The following is a 19,603-nucleotide window of genomic DNA, read 5'->3' on the forward strand; positions in this document are numbered from 1 at the left end:
AAACGCTATTGCAAATATGCACAAATTGTGAATTTAGGGGTACAACAGTAACCTTACACCCACTGTACTTGTGAAAACACTTTACTTTAAACAAATATATACATTTTAAAATTAAATCTGAATGTTTTGAATAATTAAATACTGAACTTATCTGGGCTAGGGGATTTATTATTTGGAAAAGCAAGAAAACAGATTTAAAGGGATAGTTCACCCAAAATTGACAATTCCCTCATAATTTACCCACATGCCATCCCAGATGTGTGACTTTCTTTCTTCTGATGAACAGAAAGATTTTTAGAAGAATTGTTCAGCTCTGTAGATCCATACAATGCAAGTGAATGGTGACCAAAACTATTAAGCTCTAAATGCACATAATCTGTAAGTAATCCGTAAGTGTTAACAGGGTCCAATTTGACCAAAGGGGACACAGATCACCCTAATGGTGACATCACACAAAACAACTATTTACAACAAAACAACATAAATTAATCAACAAAAGAGCTAAAACATCTATGAATTCTTTATAACAACCATTTAAATGCCCACATATGGTAACATTGACTAAGGAAACAATTAAATAATTCATGTGCAAGGCATTGTGTGTGTCCTCAATAGTTTGATTAACATTTAAAATCTTAAGTCTGTGGAGTTTTCAGAAATATAAGTTCAAGGAACTTAGATATTTGAGTTATGAGCCCAACACTTGATAAATCAAGTAATATGTTAAGACAACTTGATTTTTTCCAGTAATGACAACATTAGAGTTTACAGTGCAGAAGAGGACAAGATTGTTAGCATTCATCCAAAACACTGTGTATTTTACAACATTTTTAAATGTTTAAACTCCCCAAAAAAGTTAGAATGCAGTAACCACACATTTTGTTCAAATGGTGTTATCAAAATTGGGCCTCTACGACCAGGGACCTAAAGTAGGAGAAATAGACCTATTTTATCCATCATTTTGACTGACTGAGATGTACAAGTTCCACAGTGATCTATTTTTTTCAGTCAATGTTCAATTTCTCTTATGAGTGATACATTTGACATGGTCTCAAATCATTATTGGCAATTTATTTTTTGCTTTTTAAAAATGACAATTTGTAAGAAGCATGAGATAGCTGAAACAGCTACGTTTATGGATTAGTAAACCTTTATGTTTTTAAATGATCATGTAAAGAGAAGAACAGAAATATACAGTACTGTGCAAAAGTTTTAGGCACTTGTGAAAAATGTTGCATGGTGAGGGTGTCTTCAAAAATAATGCCATGAATAGTTTTCATTTCTCACTTAATGTCATACAAAGTGAACATAACAAAAGTTCAATCAATATTCGGTGTGACCACATTTGCCTTCAAAACAGCACCAATTCTCCTTGTTACTCCTGGACACTTTTGGTTGTTGGCAGATAGGATGTCTCAAGCTTCATGGAGAATTCACCGCAGTTCTTCTGTTTAGACTGTCTCAACAGCTTCTGTCACTTTATGTAATCTCAGACAGACACGATGTTCAGTGGGGGTCTGTGGGGACCGTGATATTTGTTGCAGGTATCCCTGTTCTTCTATTCTAAACTTTTCTATTTACAAAAGTAATGTTTGGGAGTCTAACCTTTATATTTCCTATTGACACACTAAAGCTGAAAACATAAATAACCATCTTAAGACAAATGTTTTTGTGAAGCATCTTATGTGCCTAAAACCTTTGCACAGTACTGTATATAACTGCTAACTCTTAAAATAACAGGAACGTTGTATAATTCAGACTCCATCTTTGCAAAGCTCTTGGCCTTTTCAGCTGCATTCATTCAGGCAGATGTGAGAGCAGAAGTTGAAAAAAAAATATGGCCTGAATTATGAACTTATCACATTACATACAAACATAATATTTATATTATCACATACATAATCAAATCAGCCCTTTCCGCAATCGGAAACATAATAATCTCATTGCAATATGTGTTAAACCTTTTCAAAGTTTTCAGCAGGTTCATCATTTCAGGAAGCTTCAGGTACAAATATTGACAATTTAGCAACTTGTTTTTTTAGAACAACAAGAATGGGTAAAAATTACACATCATTATAGTTTTTATTTCATTGTGAAATTTAGCTAAATTGTTCAATCATTGTGCATGAAACAATGTATTTGCTGCTACATTAATTTCAAAAGTGTTAAACATAGTCCCTGAATCAAATAATGCACCAAAGACTTGCAAATATTGAGGCACACAAGACAGTGTTTCTGTGATGGTTTAAAATCAAGACACATTACAGCATGTACATTACTGACAAAATGCAGAAAAGTGTTGAAGATGTTCACATTTAAGCGTGTATGACCCAGAAATAGACTTCTCAGACCAACAAACCCACACAAAATAAATCATTCACATTAAAAAACATGTTTCACTGCTTCACTTAAACAACATAGTCACTAAAAACAACTAAACTTTTAAGAGGAGATAAGACATTTATTTACACATTTTAAGACAGCTTAAAACCCTCAAACCACTTCTCATAAAATATACAAATATATAAAATGGTCCATCTGTTTGTCCTCAAAAACATTGCAAAGGAGTGCACCACGCCACTATGCTGCAAAGTTATTCTGGGGTGTCAAAAATATTTGTGACCAGAGAATGAAAAAGGTCCATAAAAGTCCACCATAATCCACAAGTTATACTCCTGTCTTCTCTTTGATCCAACCACGGAATTTCGGGACGGTTGTGTAGATGCCTGGCTTGTTTCTGCGGGCACAACCATCACCCCAGCTCACCACTCCGGCCAGGAACATGCGGTCATTGGTTGAATAGCACATAGGACCGCCTGAGTCACCCTGAGAAAAGATAAAGGTGGTGTCAGTTAATTGGCAATAAAAAGGAGAGAGACCTAGAAAAACTATGTATATACTCAGCTCTGAATGTATAATTGTATGTCCTCAATACTGGAGTAAAATAGTAGAAAAACACTTGGTAAATATCAGCAAATATAGTGTATTGAGGGTGCAGTGTGTTGCATATTTCTTTATTGCTATTGAACAGAGAACGGACTATGGAATGATAGAGAAGTGGAACGCATGTCTATATGCTGAGGCACGTGGTCTCGTGCCACTCTCGAATATGCTGCCTCTAACATCATCAACAACTGTAAGGTTATTGTATACTTGCTAAATTGAGATGGAATGTGTGAAATGGATCAAACAAAAAAGGGACAGGAGTATACCACACATGGAATAGATTGACAAAAAAAAAAAAAAAAAGCTACTTTTTAATTTGTATTATTGAAGGTAACCACTGGGTAAAAGTAAATAGATGGATCAATGTCACAAAATTATGAACGCTGAAATACAGAATCCTCCTATGAACCTGATTGGCAGACTATCATGAGCCGTGATTAAACCATTTCTAGTGTAATAAGAACCACCAAGAGCTTACACAATAGCTTTCTGTCTATTTCAATTTTTAATCGCGATAAATCACATAATGTTTCATAGATAATTGTGATTAATAATTGAAATTGAACTCATATATATATATATATATACACATACATACATACATACACACACACACACAGTATCTCACAAAAGTGAGTACACCACTCACATTTTTGCAAATATTTGATATAATCTTTTCATGTGACAACACTAAAGAAATGACACTTTGCTACAATGTAAAGTAGTAAGTGTACATCTTGTATAACAGTGTAAACTTGCTGTCCCCTCAAAATAACTCAACACACAGCCATTACTGTCTAAACCGCTGGCACATCCCTAAGTGAAAATGTCCAAATTGGGCCCAATTAGCCATTTTCCCTCCCCGGTGTCATGTGACTCGTTAGTGTTACAAGGTCTCAGGTGTGAATGGGGAGCAGGTGTGTTAAATTTGGTGTCATCGCTCTCACACTCCCTCAAACTGGGTCACTGGAAGTTCAACATGGCACCTCATGGCAAAGAAGGTGAGGATACTCTGAGGATCTGAAAAAAGAATTGTTGCTCTACAGCAACAGGCTAAAGGCTAAAGATGGCCTAGGCTATAAGAAGATTGCCAAGACCCTGACACTGAGCTGCAGTACGGTGGTCGAGACCATACAGCGGTTTAACAGGACAGGTTCTCGCCAAGATGACCACTGCCTTGCTAAACAGACCTAAACCCTATTGAGCATCTGCGGGGCATCCTCAAACAGAAGGTGGAGGAGACAAGGTCGCTAACATCCACCAGCTCTGTGATGTCGTCATGGAGGAGTAGAAGAGGACTCCAGTGGCAACCTGTGAAGCTCTGGTGAACTCCATGCCCAAGAGGGTTAAAGCAGTACTGGAAAATAATGGTGGCCACACACTTTGTGCCCAAATTGGACATTTTCACTTAGGGATGTACTCACTTTTGTTGCCAGCGGTTTAGACAGTAATGGCTGTGTGTTGAGTTATTTTGAGGGGACAGCAAATTTACACTGTTATACAAGCTGTACACTCACTACTTTACATTGTAGCAAAGTGTCATTTCTTCAGTGTTATCACATGAAAAGATATAATCAAATATTTACAAAAATGTGAGGTGTGTACTCACTTTTGTGAGATACTGAGATATAGATATATATATATATATATATATATATATATATATATATATATATATATAATTACATACATACACACACACACACACCTTTTCCTGTCAAAATGCACTTAGGAAAGAAAACAAAATAATATGCAACAATATCATGCCTTATAACAACATTTTCCAAACAAAGCCTTTCACAGTATAAAGATAGAAGTGCACTAAAATAACACCAATGACTAATTGAAAGAACCAGTCCCCACATAGGCTGCATATTCATTGCAATGTGCATTAAATCTCTTCAACTCATATCCGCCACAATATTAATCTGCCAGTAGGCTGTAACTATCTGCTTTCCTAAAGCAATCGTGAAGCCATGTACATGATTCACGTCAGGGTGTCAATACCAGCGTCATGTACTCCACAAGAAAACTCCACAAGAAACTCCACAAGAAAAGCACTTGCAAACCGAAACCTCGTACTGTCACAGTATGTACTGTATTTGATGGAGGCACTTTTCTGCCGGGAAAACAGTATGTTCTTTTAGGTATGCATGCGAGTAATATAAATAGATTTCGGACATACTTCATCCGAGACGATAGCATCGTCTCGTGACCTGAATATATGACGCATTAACAACAACCGCGAAAACTATCTGCTTTGGTTTGATTAAACAAGCACCATTCAAGCACAAGGAACAATTATCTTGGTATATACAGCACTTAGAGTTGAGAAGAGCTGTCTGCCTCATGATTCACTGCCATTCCTTTAAATCCAGTATTTTGAACATGATGTCGCCTCAGCTCCCACGGGATTATGGGATCGTTAAGAGTCCAGTCAATCCGCACTTCAGAATTGTGCCGGAAATAGTAGGTCATCTGGGTATTTCTCACTTACTGCTTCATGAATACTGTGGATTCTGACATACTACTCCATTGGATACTGTTTTTGGCATACTATATACTAGAGAAGTATGAATATTCTGGCACACGTCTCATTCTGCATTTTCGTGACAGTGAAGACTTGACATGGCTGTTGTGTGTTTTTGTGTGTGCATCTGTGTAAAGACTCAGGGTGGACACAGACACATCACAAAGGTTCCGCCCTACTCAGACCAATGTTTGTGCTGGTTTATGCTTTATTAATGGTAAATTTATTAACAGTGATTAAGAAAAACTAACGAGTTTTAAAAGTATTTTTTCAAATTAAACACATGTGCTGTGTTAACTTTGACAGCTCTATTTTTCTGTATATCATTTCGTTATTAAATATACCCTGGTTCCTCATAGGAATGAATACGGTAACCAGGATTTGCTTTCCCCACGCAACACCACAATCCCAGTGCATGACACATTGCAGACTGTATCTCTATGATAGAAGTACCTACAGTTGAGTTCAGAGGTTTACATACACTTAGGTTGAAGTCATTAAAACTATTGCTCCACAAATGTAATATTAGCAAACTATAGTTTTGTATCTACTTTGTGCAAGACACAAGTCATTTTTTCAACACTTGTTTACTTTTAATTGACTATATCACAATTCCAGGGGGTCAGAAGTTTACATACACCAAGTTAACTGTGCCTTTAAGAAGCTTAGAAAATTCCAGAAAATTATGTCAAGCCTTTAGACAATTAGCTTCTGATAGGAGGTGCACTGAATTGGAGGTGTACCTGTGGATATATTTTAAGGCATACCTTCAAACTCAGTGCCTCTTTCCTTAACATCATGGGAAAAAATAAATAAATAAATCAGCAAAGACCTCAGAAAAAAATTGTGGACTTCCACAAGTCTGATTCATCCTTGGGAGCAATTTCCAAATGCCTGAAGGTACCACGCTCAGCTGTACAAACAATAGTACGCAAGTATAAACGCCATGGGACCACATAGCCATCAGATCGCTCAGGAAGGAGATGCATTCTGTCTCCTAGAGATGAATGTAGTTTGGTGCGAAAAGTGTAATTCAATCCCAGAACAACAGCAAAGGACCTTGTGAAGATGCTGGAGGAAACATGTAGACAAGTATCTAGATCCACACTAAAATTAGTCCTATATCGAAATACCCTGAAAGGATGTTCATCAAGGAAAAAGCCACTGCTCCAAAACTGCCATAAAAAAGCCAGACTACAGTTTGCAAGTGCACATGGGGACAAAGATCTTACTTATTGGAGAAATGTCCTTTGGTCTAATGAAACAAAAATGTAACATTTTATTGTGAGAAGCTTGTGGAAGGCTACCCAAAATGTTTGATTGATTTTTAAACAATTTAAAAGTCAAAGCTATCAAATACTAAGTGCATGTAAACTTCTGACCCACTGGGAATGTGATGAAAGAAATAAAAGCTGAAATAAAGAATTCTGACATTTCACATCCTTAAAATGAAGTAGTGATCCTAACTGACCTAAGACAGGGAATGTTTTTACGATTAAATGTCAGGAATTGTGAAAAACTGAGTTTAAATGTATTTGGCTGAGGTGTATGTAAACTTCTGACTTCAACTATGTTTGTGAGCTATAACATTCAGCTATTGACTGATTATAAAGAGGTGTATGAAACACACCTGGCAAGCATCCACTCCTCCTGACAGAACGCCGGCACACGTCATGCGAGATGTTATCTGACCATTCATTAGTTGATCACACACAGTGCCGTTGATGATGCGAACCTGTGCTTTCTGAAGCACAGTTGCTCCAGAGCCTACAACACACACACACAGAGAGAGAACAATTACACATATTTCCTCTTAGAGTTGAACATATATTATTTTTAGTTAAGTTCTTTTACAAAAATGCGAGCTTCAAATTTCTACTTTTAAACCCTCTGGTACATTTGCCATATAGACTTCTATTTGTTAGCAAACTACTGTGATGAGTCAAAATTATTTTCAGTGATACTTGACAGCATGCAACAGATGTCCTCTGAACAGGGTGAACAGGGTTCATTTCAAGTTAAGCTCTATCAACAGCATTTGTGGCATAAATTTGATTACCACAAAAACTTATTTTGACTTGTCCCTCCTTTTCTTTTAAACAAAGCCCTATGCACTTCCATTGTAAGTGCATCACTGTAACCCAGATTTTAGCTTTTTTTTTAAAGAACAGGCGGGACAAGTGAAAATTTATTTTTGTGGTGATCTATATTATTCCACCAATGTTGTTGACTGAGCTTAACATGTATTGAACCAGGAATATTCCTACAATTGCACTTAATCCAGAATATTCTTTGAAAAAAAGAAAAAGCTGTTAAGTAGGTAAACAAGCATGTTAAATAGCAGATATTTCACTGACCCCCTTCTCTTGTAGCACCCCAGCCAGTGATGGTGACAGGTAAACCAGCGGGGAAGACGTCATTGGCAGTGGGAAGACAAATTGGGCGAATGGTCTCACTGAAGGTCACAGGTGATTCCAGCTCCATAAGAGCGATGTCATAGTCATAGGTGTAATGGTTGTAATCCTTGTGAGCAATCACTTGTTTTATGTTTCTCCTTGCTGCCGCCTGTTTTGCTCTCTGTGTATGAAGTCCCATGTATGCCTCCCATGTGCCCGGCTGAGAATACCTGAAAATGTATCACATAATGTATATGAAACTGAAAATGTTCTCCTCCACTCTTCAAGTCTAAAATAGAACTCAAAGTTCTACTCAAAGTGGCTTTAGAAGGCAATATATGGTTTATTACTATATTATTGAACATAAGCCTATATCTGGCCTACAGTACACAGCAATCCATTTTGCAATTCAATTCGTCAGTCTGTCCAAGACAGATTTATTATAAGGACTTGTCTAAGACATGCGCTCTGTCCCACTGTGTTTGAACGAAAGACAGCGTTCTCATCTTGTGCTGTAGCTAGTGTCTGTACAGCTGCGCATTGTTTATACAGCATTTGCCTCCTGATGAAAACAGGTGGTACTTCAAGCTTGAATTGTTCCGATGGTAGGAATGTTCCACATCACGGTCTGGAGACATGGTCAATAATGTTATTTATTTTGATAATTAATTGCACAGAATTAACGTGTTAAATCAACAGCCTTAGAAAAGTCACAATTTCCCTTCCCCTCATGTCATTCCAAACCTGTATGACTTTATATAATTTTGTGTTTCACAGAAGAAACAATTTCCCAAAAGTCCAGTTGGGTGAAATCAATCCAATAGAAGTTGATAGCAACTCACTTTTACACTTAATAAACCACCCAAAAGAATCATAAAGTAGTCTAAGTGACTCGTGCATCATATTCCATGTCTTCTAAAGGCATAAAATCACTTTTTATGATGAACAGACTGTAATTTAAGTTGTTATTCACATTAAAATCAAATCAAATAATGGTTTAACTCAAATACGAGTAAATCAAATATGGCGGCCACTTAAATTTGATATACAACAAATACACTGTTTCTCAATGTACATTCTTGTGGACTCGTTCAATGTCATCATCCACCTCTGAAAAAAGAAAATTGATACAAGGTTGTTGAATCTACATATCGCAGCACATATCAAAACCTGCGTATATGCATTCTACATCCTCCTGTCATTCCGAGTTTGCTCTTTCAAGGTAGCTGGGCAAGACCAATTTTCAGGAGAATTCAAGTCCGTTCTTAGCAGGGGGGAAGGGGAGAGAGTTGGGCCTGTCATGAGATCCACAGGGGACATACATAAACACCTTCATTTGGATTTAAATGTTTTTCTACATAATCGTGCACTAGATGAACAGCTTTGACTATTATCATATATCTCGTGCTGCTTTTAAAAGACGCAATGTCAAGTTATAAATCTAAAACCCCACTGTTTCTCTTCTGCTATGCTGTCTTGCTGTTGAGCTGTTTGGAAGGCGTCCTGGACCGGTTTTGCACCCATCTGTGATATTTTTAATTGTTGGTCTTTTGTAAACATCTTTGATCGTTTGAATGCATTTCCAGCGAATTTTAAGAGTGGTACAAGTACAACTTTTAAAAATATCTCATTCTGCTGCTGCCACTGGCCAGTAAAAACACAAGCAGTCCTGTGTGTAAACAAACACAGAAGATATGAAGACCAGTGTCTCTGCTTTGGCCTGTTGAAACGGCCAACATCATTGTGTATTGTATTACGTTTGTGTATACAGAGGATTTCAGTGTGAATTGCTTGTGAAACAGTCACAATATGATTGAAGTTATTGGGGCAGTTCAAACTGGACTAAATGTTCTGCACATATATAGCGCTTTTTTAACCTTGGAGGATACCAAAGCGCTTTACACTGTGTCCCAATACGTATGCATGTATGTCTCTCTCTCTCTCTCTCTCTCTCTCTCTACACACACACACACACACACACACACACACACACACACACACACACACACACACACACACACACACACACACACACACAGGCAGAGTTGCAATGCAAGACGCTAGCCTGCCATTGGGAGCAACTTGGAGTTCAGTGTCTTGCCCAAGGACATTTCGGCATGTGGGCCAGGAATCAAACCACCAACCCTGCAACTGGCAGCCTACCCACACTAACACCTTAGCCACAGCCACCACTATTGGATGGAAAAACTGTAAGTAACCTATGTCATGACTGTTTGATAGTTTATGCAGTGCTTGAGTGAACAGTTTGATATATTCAGATGAAATGTTTTGGGTGTACGTTATGTGTTAACTCTGAAATGTAGTTTTAATGTTGTGTGGAGTTAGTTTCATTTTCTTCAGATTGCATTTCAATTATCCCTGTATTGAAAGGCCAGTGGCCACTTCATTTCAGACAGAGGGCCAGCTGTACTATATATGACTAACATTCTAAGTGGACCTCAGTGAAGATAATAAAACTATCATTTTAAAACTAACCCTCAGATAGAGAAAAAGAAAATGTGGTTTACTAAACTCATTTATGCAGGGTTTAAAGTGCCATTAAACAAATATTTAAAAACTGGATTAAATGCAGTGTGAACAGCCCCTAAGAAATAAAGGGATAATAATCTAGATTCTCAAACCTATGGATAAGAATCATTTCAACCTCACAGAGAAAAACTGCACCTGGTTTTGCCTTCATCTTGTACGCAGTGGGCAGCAGTCACAATCCAGCGATCATTGATCAGTGATCCACCACAAACATGTGCAATGTTTTTAATGTGGAGGCTGACTTGCCAAGGGAACTCTCCCTCCCCTGCATCCTGCCCGCCCACAATGCGAGACTTCTTGTAAGCTATCTTGCCACAGTCTAGTGTAAAAGCAGGGAGAGAAAGAAGTTGACAGGCATAATACCATTTTACACCATGCAGGGTTTTTGATAAAGAATAGATATTATGGCATTGGTGAATGATACGCACCGCACATGGCTTCGTCAGATTTATCGCCGCAGTCATCATGCCCATCACACTCAGGGTTCTGTTTGGTGATACATTTGCCATTACCGCAAGCAAACGTTGAGACTGTGCAGGTAATATCTGATCAAGAGAGGGTTAGAAGAGAGGTCAAGCAATGAGAGCAAGTGAAGAAAAGAAATGCAAATATAAGTTTCTGATATTTTCAAAGTTAAAAGGTTTATATTTATTTAATTGTTAATTAAATATAATTTAATAGCTATTCCAATCATAGTCATTTATCCTACATTAAGTTTCATAGAAGCTCTATCTTTTTGATAGGAGCTTCACATTTGATTCAAACCAGTCTGACTTTGGAAGTAATCCAGATTAAGACCAAAATCAGGAAACATCGCAGGTTGTACATGGACAAAACTTGATCCATTTCTCATATTTGTGAGTGAGGTCACCTCTTGAACAGCCCTCCTCATCCGAGCCATCCTTACAGTCCTGCTGTCCATCACACTTCATCTTCTCTGATACACACTGATCATTTTTACACTTAAATTCCCCAGTCTTGCATCCTACCAAAAAGGAGGACATATTAAAGCAGGTGCAGATGTGTTTCTGTGTAGTGGAAATTGAAGAGAGAGCGAGAAAAGCTGTGTCCCAAACCAAAGGCCCAATGGATCCTCCTAAGGAAACTGGTTTCAGGCAGACTTTCAAGGCACCATTACACCACACCTAATGGTCTAGAACAGAGGTTTTTTGACCCAGGGACCCCTGAATTTTGGGATAAATCTGTGCTGCCTTCAAAAACGGACCAGATGAATGCATCTTAGTACAGCCTTTCTCAAACTTTTTTCAGTCAGGGCACCTTTCAAAAGTGCATAAAATCTCAAGGCACCCCAGTGTAAAATATAATTTAAAAACACTGCATAACCCAAATGTAAATGCAAATGTCCTGTTTATTTAGACAGAACAGTAATGAACAGAGCATAATACGAACTGTAAATAACAATAACAATAATAACAACTTTATAGCACCTTTAAAAACACAGGTTTGCAAAGTAATTCACAAAATAATTAATCAGAGACACAAATGCCATAAAACCGTAAGAGGTGGACCGCCCAATACAAGAACCCAACAACAAATCCAGACCAGGAGAACTAAAATGAAGTGCAGGATGCAGTTAAAATAAAATAAAAAGGGGCAGACATGAAAAAAATATATATACAATACGATAAGAAAAAGATGCATGTTAAAAAATGCACCAGAGATACTAAAAGTGGCCTAAATTCACGTTTATTTTTACGTTTCTATCAGTCTGAGGTGTTGTTGCTATAACGCGTTGCTATGGGTTGCGTCACTTGCGTCAAGTTGTGTGTGTGTCTTGCTTCGGTCTTGTGAGACGGATTTTTATGGTTAATTTTATATATATATATATATATATATATATATTTTTTTTCTAAAATGAATTTACAATTTGATTAATACGTTCATATGTTTAAAAAGAAGAAGAATGTATTTATGTAAATTCAAATATATTTATATATGAAATGTCAGATTTTTTTAAAAAAAAATTTTATTTATTTTTTTAGCCTACGTAATTTTTTGGCGGCACCCCTGACACAGTCAGGGGGCACCCCAGTGTGTCGCGGCACCCACTTTGAGAAAGGCTGTCTTAGTAGACTATATGTTGCACAAACATTTATTTCAGATGTGGCCTGATGCCTTCCTACCTCTGTATAGAGCATTTTTCAGGTTTTGGACACAGCCAGAGAGAGGTAGAGAAAAATGTGTCTTACCACAATTAAGTTCATCTGTAAGATCTCCACAGTCATCTACGCCATCACACTGCCAGAACAGAGGCTTACAGAAGCCATTTCTGCATTGGATCATGTTGGAGCTGCATTCTGAAATCGGAAACAGTCCACATTTTATCACATTGCACGTCTGAAATAAAACTTGTATTTACAGAGCATGTACAGCCGTGGCCAAAAGTATTGGCAGTGACATAAATTTTGTGTTTCGCAAAGTTTTCTGCTTCAGTTGTTGTGGTGTTGATTCACATTGTTTCTAGATTATTGTGCAGAGTGATCAGATGCATTTTAAATAACTGCAAAAAGCTTTATCTTTAAACTTTCACAAAAACCCCAAATTCACTTTTTTTTTTTTGGTCCTGGCACAAAATGACAAGCCAACATAATTTCACTAGTCATAACATCAGCACCTGGGAAAGTGTGAATGAGTACTAGTCAGGTGAAATCACTATCATTCTGATTGGATTATAAGAGCAGACTGTTTGCTTTAAAAGGAGGGAAGAAGTGCTTCCAATCATTGTGTTCTTGTTAGCAATGGATACCTCTAAAGAAAGACGTGCAGCCATCATCGCTTTGCATCAAAATGGCCTCACGTGCAAGGCAATTGCTGCAAAGAATATTACACCTGAAAGAACCATTTACCGGATCATCAAGAACTTCAAGGAGAGAGGATCAACTGCAGTGAAGAAGGCTTCAGGAGGTCCCAGAGTGTCCAGCAAGCACCAGAACCATCTCCTCTGAGGAGTCAGCTACGGAATCGTGTCACCACCAGTGCAGAGCTTGCTCAATATTGGCAGCAGGTTGGTGTGAGCGCGTCTGCCCACAAGAAGGGCAGCAAAGAAGCCACTTCTCTCCAAGAAAAACATCAAGGACAGACTGAAATTCTGCAGGAAGTACAAGGATTGGACAGCAGAAGACTGGTGCAAATATATTCTCTCTGATGAAGCCCCCTTCCAACTGTTTGGGAGAAGAAAAGGTCCTGTGTCGTACCAACAGTGAAGCATCCTGAGACCATCCATGTGTGGGGTTGCTTTACATCCAAGGGAGTGGGCTCTCTCACAATTCTGCCCAAAAATACTGCCATGAATACAGAATGGTTTCAAAGCTTCCTGCAAGAGCAACTTCTCCCAACGATCCAAAAGCAATTTGGTGATGATCCGTGCATTTTCCAGCATAATGGAGCCCCATGTCACAAGGCAATAGTAATTTTATGGCTCGGAGATCATTACATTGAAATTTTGAATCCGTGGCAGGCAACTCTCCAGATCTTAATCACATAGAGAACCTGTGGTCGATCCTCAAAAGGCGAGTGGACAAACAGAGGCCCACAAATTGTAATCAAATCCGAGAACTCAAGAATGGATCGCCATCAGTCAGGATTTGGCCCAGAAGCTGATATCCAGCATGCCAGAGTGATTTGCAGAGGTTATGAAGAACAACACTGCAAATATTGACTCTTTGCATAAATTTTGTGTTTTTGCCAATAAAAGCCTTTAAAACGTATGAAACGCTTATTGTTTTCAGGTATACCATAGAAACATGTGAAAAAATAATCTACAAATACTGAAGCAGCAAACTTTGCAAAACACAACATTTGTGTCACTGACAATACTTTTGGCCATGGCTGCATGTGCGTACTTACGGCAATTTTTCTCGTCGCTGCTGTCTCCACAATCGTTCCAGCCATCACAGCGCACAGTTGGGTTAACACAGCGTTTGTTATCGCATTGGAACTGGGTCGGGCAGGCTGAGAGGTGCAGAAACTGAATTCACTTACTGAAGTTCACATTGACATTACTCCAGACTGTGACTAAACTGTCACAAAAGCAAGCATTTTTTTTCCAACAATACTTTATGCGGTTTCTCCAGATTTCACAGACGTTTGTGAGTAATCACGTATATCAAGTGATTCTGTACTGTAGCATGATGCATCTCTATTGAAGGTTAAATCATTTCTATAGTCTGAAGCCCTGTGACTGATTTGCATAACAGGTGGTGATAAATTGCAATATGCAACTATGAAATAAAGGGCTTTGTTTTTCAGACATAGCACTAGTTTACAATATTTGTACTTACGGTCGGTGGGCTCAAAGGCCTCATAAATGGCATTAAAACCTCGATCTACACGTGAAGAATTGGAGTGGAACACAACAGTCATCTTGTTACTGCTGCTGGTAACCATGGTATTAGCTGGCTTCTGCCCACACAGTTTGCTGCAAAAAAACAAGCTAATTAATTTTTAATATATGAAATTTCAATCTAAATACTTTCAAGCACTGTTTCTAGTGGTTAGTTATGGGTTGGTACCTTGAGGCACACACATTATGACTGTGTGCATACCTGAAATCTGTATTGTAGTCACTACGACTAGTCGGAGTACACTGTATTTCACAAGTAGGTAATAAGTCATCCTTTAAGTGGTGGGACTACTGTTCTAAGCACATGAACTTCTGCTCAGGTGTTACAAACATAATTCATGTGGGTCAAGTTTTGCTCGACATAAGCAGTACTTGGTGTATAGTTGCATCATATCGCTTTCTGGTATCCTTGGTTTATGGGCTTTACATGGTCATGACAGGAGTTGAATCATTGGATAGCCATTTTCAGCAAGCGATTTTTTTTCAGTTTCATGTCAACATAGAAAATCTTTACGTTTTGTGGCTACTGTTTGTAACCGCTTGTATTTTAATATATTTTGGTGCAATATCTTGCCCCCTAGACTTCCATTGTAAGTGCATATGCATCTGCCAGGAGAGGGATAAAGACGAGCCAGAGGCGCCAGTTCGTGAGAGAGATACGCGGCCGCTGTGTGTGTGTGTGTGTGTGTGTTTATGTTTAAGTAGATTTATGTAATTAAAGTTACGTTGATTGTTCTGCCAGTTCCCGCCTCCTCCTTGCCCATCGTGTGAACCCCATTACATCGGTGCTGAAACCCGGCAAGGAGGCGGCGGGAATTGGCAGAACAGTCAACGTAACTTTAATGACATAAATCTACCCTGCAAGGAGAATTTTTCATGCAAATTTTTATTTTAACATGGTTGGCAGTGATTGGATGATGCTGGTCATTACATTACATCAGAAATTAGCATAAATAATTCTGATTCAATGTTTTAAACGTCTCATAAACATGAATAACCAACACTCCTGGAACCATAATAACTAATTTTCTACAGCTTGGTATAATTTAAAATTTCACAACTGTCCACATATTTGACATCAATTTTAAGAAAAACTATTTGCTTGAGAATTCTTTTTTTCTTTTCTTTTTTGTATGTTTATTACAGTAGGTGCAACTAGTAACAAATTAAAAAGTGAAATGCACACAACAGTCACACTCGGGTCTCAGAAGGTTAAGGCCTCCTTTTGTGTTCCACGGAAGAAAAAAGGTAAATGATTACAGAATTCTTATTTTTTGGTGAACTATACACCTTTACCTTGTATTGAATGCCACAACATTACAAATTCGATAGAGTTCAAGTCAGTGTAAAACTCAAAATTACTGACCTCTTACCAATCACCTCTACATAATCTCCTGGGCAAGAATTCTGGTCCCCTGTAGACACCAAGAACTTTGGGAATTTCAGCTTAATGAATTTTCCAGCTGGAACCTTTAAACAAAAGTGAAGAAATAGATCAATGCTTACACAACAACTCAAACAGTTTTAAAACTGGTTCAAGAGGAAATGGAGAATTTCTGTTTCTCACCTCAATGTCCCACTGGCATGTTGTATTGGGAGAGTAATAACTGGGAAAGTGTGGTGATGTAAATGTACCAGAAGATCCAGTCAATTTACCACCACACTGGAGATCTAAAGAGGGGAGAATCAGTGAGAGAACAATAATAACAGAAATATAACAGTAAACCATATTTTACTATTAAACCTAGTCAAGTTTATTTTTAATATCTCAGCCAGGAATCATCTTTACCACTGCTATCTTGCTTAATCTGGGTGACACGGGCTCTGAACCCGGGATAGTTCCCATCCTCATTGGTTATCAAGGTGACAAGTATAACATTTCGAGATGAGACGAAGGTTAGGGGATCGCTGGGAGAATAGTAGCCACATTTCCTGTTTGAATGAAAAAAAAAAACTTCACAACTACCCTACAAAGCCAAAGCACAGTAACTCCAGGCTAATGTGGATAATAAAATAGTCTTAATCTGATTTCTCAAAATCTGAGCCAAACACATCAGTAACAGGACATATCATGGTCCAAGAGGCCTGATTTAACGGTTATAACAACATTTTTACAAATTGTGTAGTTGAGTGTTGACATTGTATGGCAGAAGAGCATGATAATACACTATGATGGCATAAAAAGCCACCAGATGGCACTACATTTACAAGGGAGAGTTAAAAGACAGACAGTAGCATTTAACAAGTGACAGATGACTTGGTGCAAACTCGTTTCCTCAAAAATGTAAATTCCCCCATCAACCCATTAAATATGTTATAATTTACTCAAAGTCAAACAGGTTTGAGTAAACAAGTATGTAAATACTGACAGAAGTTCTTTTTTGGGGGAACTATCACTAACATGAAACAGTGTTCTCTTACTCTGCCATGAGATGTTTGTCAATGGCGATCAAAGAGTCATACACTCTCACTAAATCATTTCCACAGTTTTTCTCAAGGTTGAAGGTGTCAAAAGCCAGTTTGAGAACGTAGCCTTGGTCACCCCGCAGCTGCCACTGTACCAAAGTATTTGGAGGATACGGAGAATCAGGGAAACCAGGTGATGTAATGATCTCATCCTTAGAATTACTGGTGTGCTGGGCATAATTCTCTAATTCTGGGCATAGAGAAAACAGATACAAAACAGCTTAGGTCACATTTATTACTGGACACAAGTATATGAATTTACAGTGCGTGAACTGATATTATTTGCGAGAATAGAGACCAATACCCTACTCACTCCTGCCTTTTGCTGACATACGTGTGTCCAGAGCTGTGAAATAAAAGATTGACAAAGATATAAAGAATGTTTCAGGCTAAAGAGGTCCATCTGAGCCTCAGAATCATGGGCATTAAAGGGACAGTTCACACACAAAATTGTAATTACATCATCAATTACTCACCTTAATGGAGAGGGTAAGGCACAATGACGGTCAGTCACCATACAATTTTAAAATGAAAGTGAACCGTGAAAATACTGCCTAACATCCCCTTTTGAGTTTTATAGAAGGAAGAAAGACTTATGGGTCTGGAATAATGAATAATCTTTATTTTTGGGTGAAGATATTATTTCATAACATACTGCCAAGTGGTCAGTATCTGGGTGAATCTCATTTTTATATTATATATCAATCAGCCACAAAATTAAAACCAACTGCCTAATATTGTGTATGTCCCCCTCATGCCACCAACAGCACCAACCTGCATCCCTGAATAGCATTTGGAGATGATATTCTTCTCAGTTATCGGAGTTATTGTAGACTTTGTCAGTTCAAATCAGTCTGGCCATTCTCTGTTGGTGTCATCTGGCACCAACAATCATGTCATGCTCCAAATCACTGATATCATATTTTTTTTCTCCATTCTGATGGTTGATGTTAACATTAACTGAAGCTCCTGACCCATATCTGATGATTTTATGCACTGCTACCACATGGCTGATTAGATAATTGCATGGATGATTGTTGGTCCAGATGGGCTGGTTTGAGTATTTCTGTAACTGTTGATCTTCTGGGATTTTCATGCACAACAGTCTCTAGAATTTACTCAGAATGGTGCCAAAAACAAAAAACATCCAGTGAGTGTCAGTTCTGCAGATGGAAATGTCTTGTTGATGAGAGAGGTCAACAGAGAATGACCAGACTGTTTCAAACTGACAAGGTCTATGGTAACTCAGATAACCACTCTGTACAATTGATGAATATCATCTGGCACTGTTTTGGCGGCACGAGGGGGACCTACACAATTTTAGGCAGGTGGTTTTAATGTTGTGGCCGATCGGTGTGTATGTATATATACACACACACACACACACACACACATATACATACATGTGTGTATGTATATATATATATATATACATATATATATATATATATATATACACACATACATACATGTGTATATATATATATATATACATACGTGTATACATATATATATACATACATACATGTGTATACATACATGTGTGTGTGTATATATATATATATATATATATATATATATACACACACACACACACACACACATACATACACATATATATATATATATATATATATATATATATATATATATATATATATATATATATATTTATATTAAGATTTTAAATAAAATATTTTTCTGCCATTTATGGCAATTTAAATTGATATAAAGAAATACAACATTGACAATAATGAGAAATGTAATGGGGGATGTGCTTAATTGTCATGAAAGAATGTAAAATGTGAATGTACATTTTTTTTTTAAGAAAGTAATAGTCCAAGGATTCCTTTTCTTTGTGCAAAAACATTGTGCACCAATCAATCCAAAGAGTGTAATGGATGCGTAGATTTATATCAAACCTGAAGAGTCGATGCGGTCGAATATTAGTAAACCAGGTTTATCCACAAAACGCCGTTGTTTATTGGTGTTATACATCTCATTCAAATTGATCACAGCCTGATCCACTGAAGCTTCCTGCCCCACAGGAACATTAAACTCTGACTCGTAGTAAGCAATTACACTGCCCTCACTGTAGAGCGAGAGAGAGAGAGAGAGAGAGAGAGCGAAAGGGGGAGCTTCTTAAAAAAACAGCACAAGCAAGCAACATTCAAATAAGCTGTAATTGTAAGGTGTACGGCCAATATGAAGTTGCTGTTTACAAACAAACGCTCCGCTCCTTCCGGGTTCTTTTGTAGCCCAGAAAAGAACTGCCGTCTATGGGCACTTCGCTAAAATTGTGCTGAAACTGGCCAAAAATGTATGTTTCCCACAGATTATTGGAGATTAGTG

General features: G+C 37.8%; 1 protein-coding gene across 3 annotated transcripts in view; it reads right to left on the reverse strand.

Annotated features, from left to right (window-relative positions):
- Nucleotides 1-899: 899 nt before the first annotated feature.
- st14a (ST14 transmembrane serine protease matriptase a) overlaps nucleotides 900-19,603 on the reverse strand; it is a 29,934-nt gene continuing 11,230 nt past the window's right edge. For all 3 annotated transcript variants that reach the window (XM_052152666.1, XM_052152665.1, XM_052152664.1), the window contains 15 exons: nucleotides 19,174-19,343; nucleotides 17,565-17,597; nucleotides 17,207-17,441; nucleotides 16,575-16,717; nucleotides 16,353-16,456; nucleotides 16,152-16,255; nucleotides 14,724-14,860; nucleotides 14,290-14,394; nucleotides 12,633-12,740; nucleotides 11,294-11,407; nucleotides 10,851-10,967; nucleotides 10,558-10,741; nucleotides 7,834-8,102; nucleotides 7,107-7,243; nucleotides 900-2,826 (listed from right to left, as the gene is read on the reverse strand). In XM_052152666.1, the coding sequence (XP_052008626.1) occupies nucleotides 2,668-2,826; nucleotides 7,107-7,243; nucleotides 7,834-8,102; nucleotides 10,558-10,741; nucleotides 10,851-10,967; nucleotides 11,294-11,407; nucleotides 12,633-12,740; nucleotides 14,290-14,394; nucleotides 14,724-14,860; nucleotides 16,152-16,255; nucleotides 16,353-16,456; nucleotides 16,575-16,717; nucleotides 17,207-17,441; nucleotides 17,565-17,597; nucleotides 19,174-19,343 (2,119 nt within the window). In that variant the 3' untranslated portion in view covers nucleotides 900-2,667. The remainder of the gene's footprint in view (nucleotides 2,827-7,106; nucleotides 7,244-7,833; nucleotides 8,103-10,557; nucleotides 10,742-10,850; nucleotides 10,968-11,293; nucleotides 11,408-12,632; nucleotides 12,741-14,289; nucleotides 14,395-14,723; nucleotides 14,861-16,151; nucleotides 16,256-16,352; nucleotides 16,457-16,574; nucleotides 16,718-17,206; nucleotides 17,442-17,564; nucleotides 17,598-19,173; nucleotides 19,344-19,603) is intronic.

The sequence above is a fragment of the Xyrauchen texanus genome, chromosome 21, assembly GCF_025860055.1.
Source record: "Xyrauchen texanus isolate HMW12.3.18 chromosome 21, RBS_HiC_50CHRs, whole genome shotgun sequence".
Classification (NCBI taxonomy): Eukaryota; Metazoa; Chordata; class Actinopteri; order Cypriniformes; family Catostomidae; genus Xyrauchen; species Xyrauchen texanus.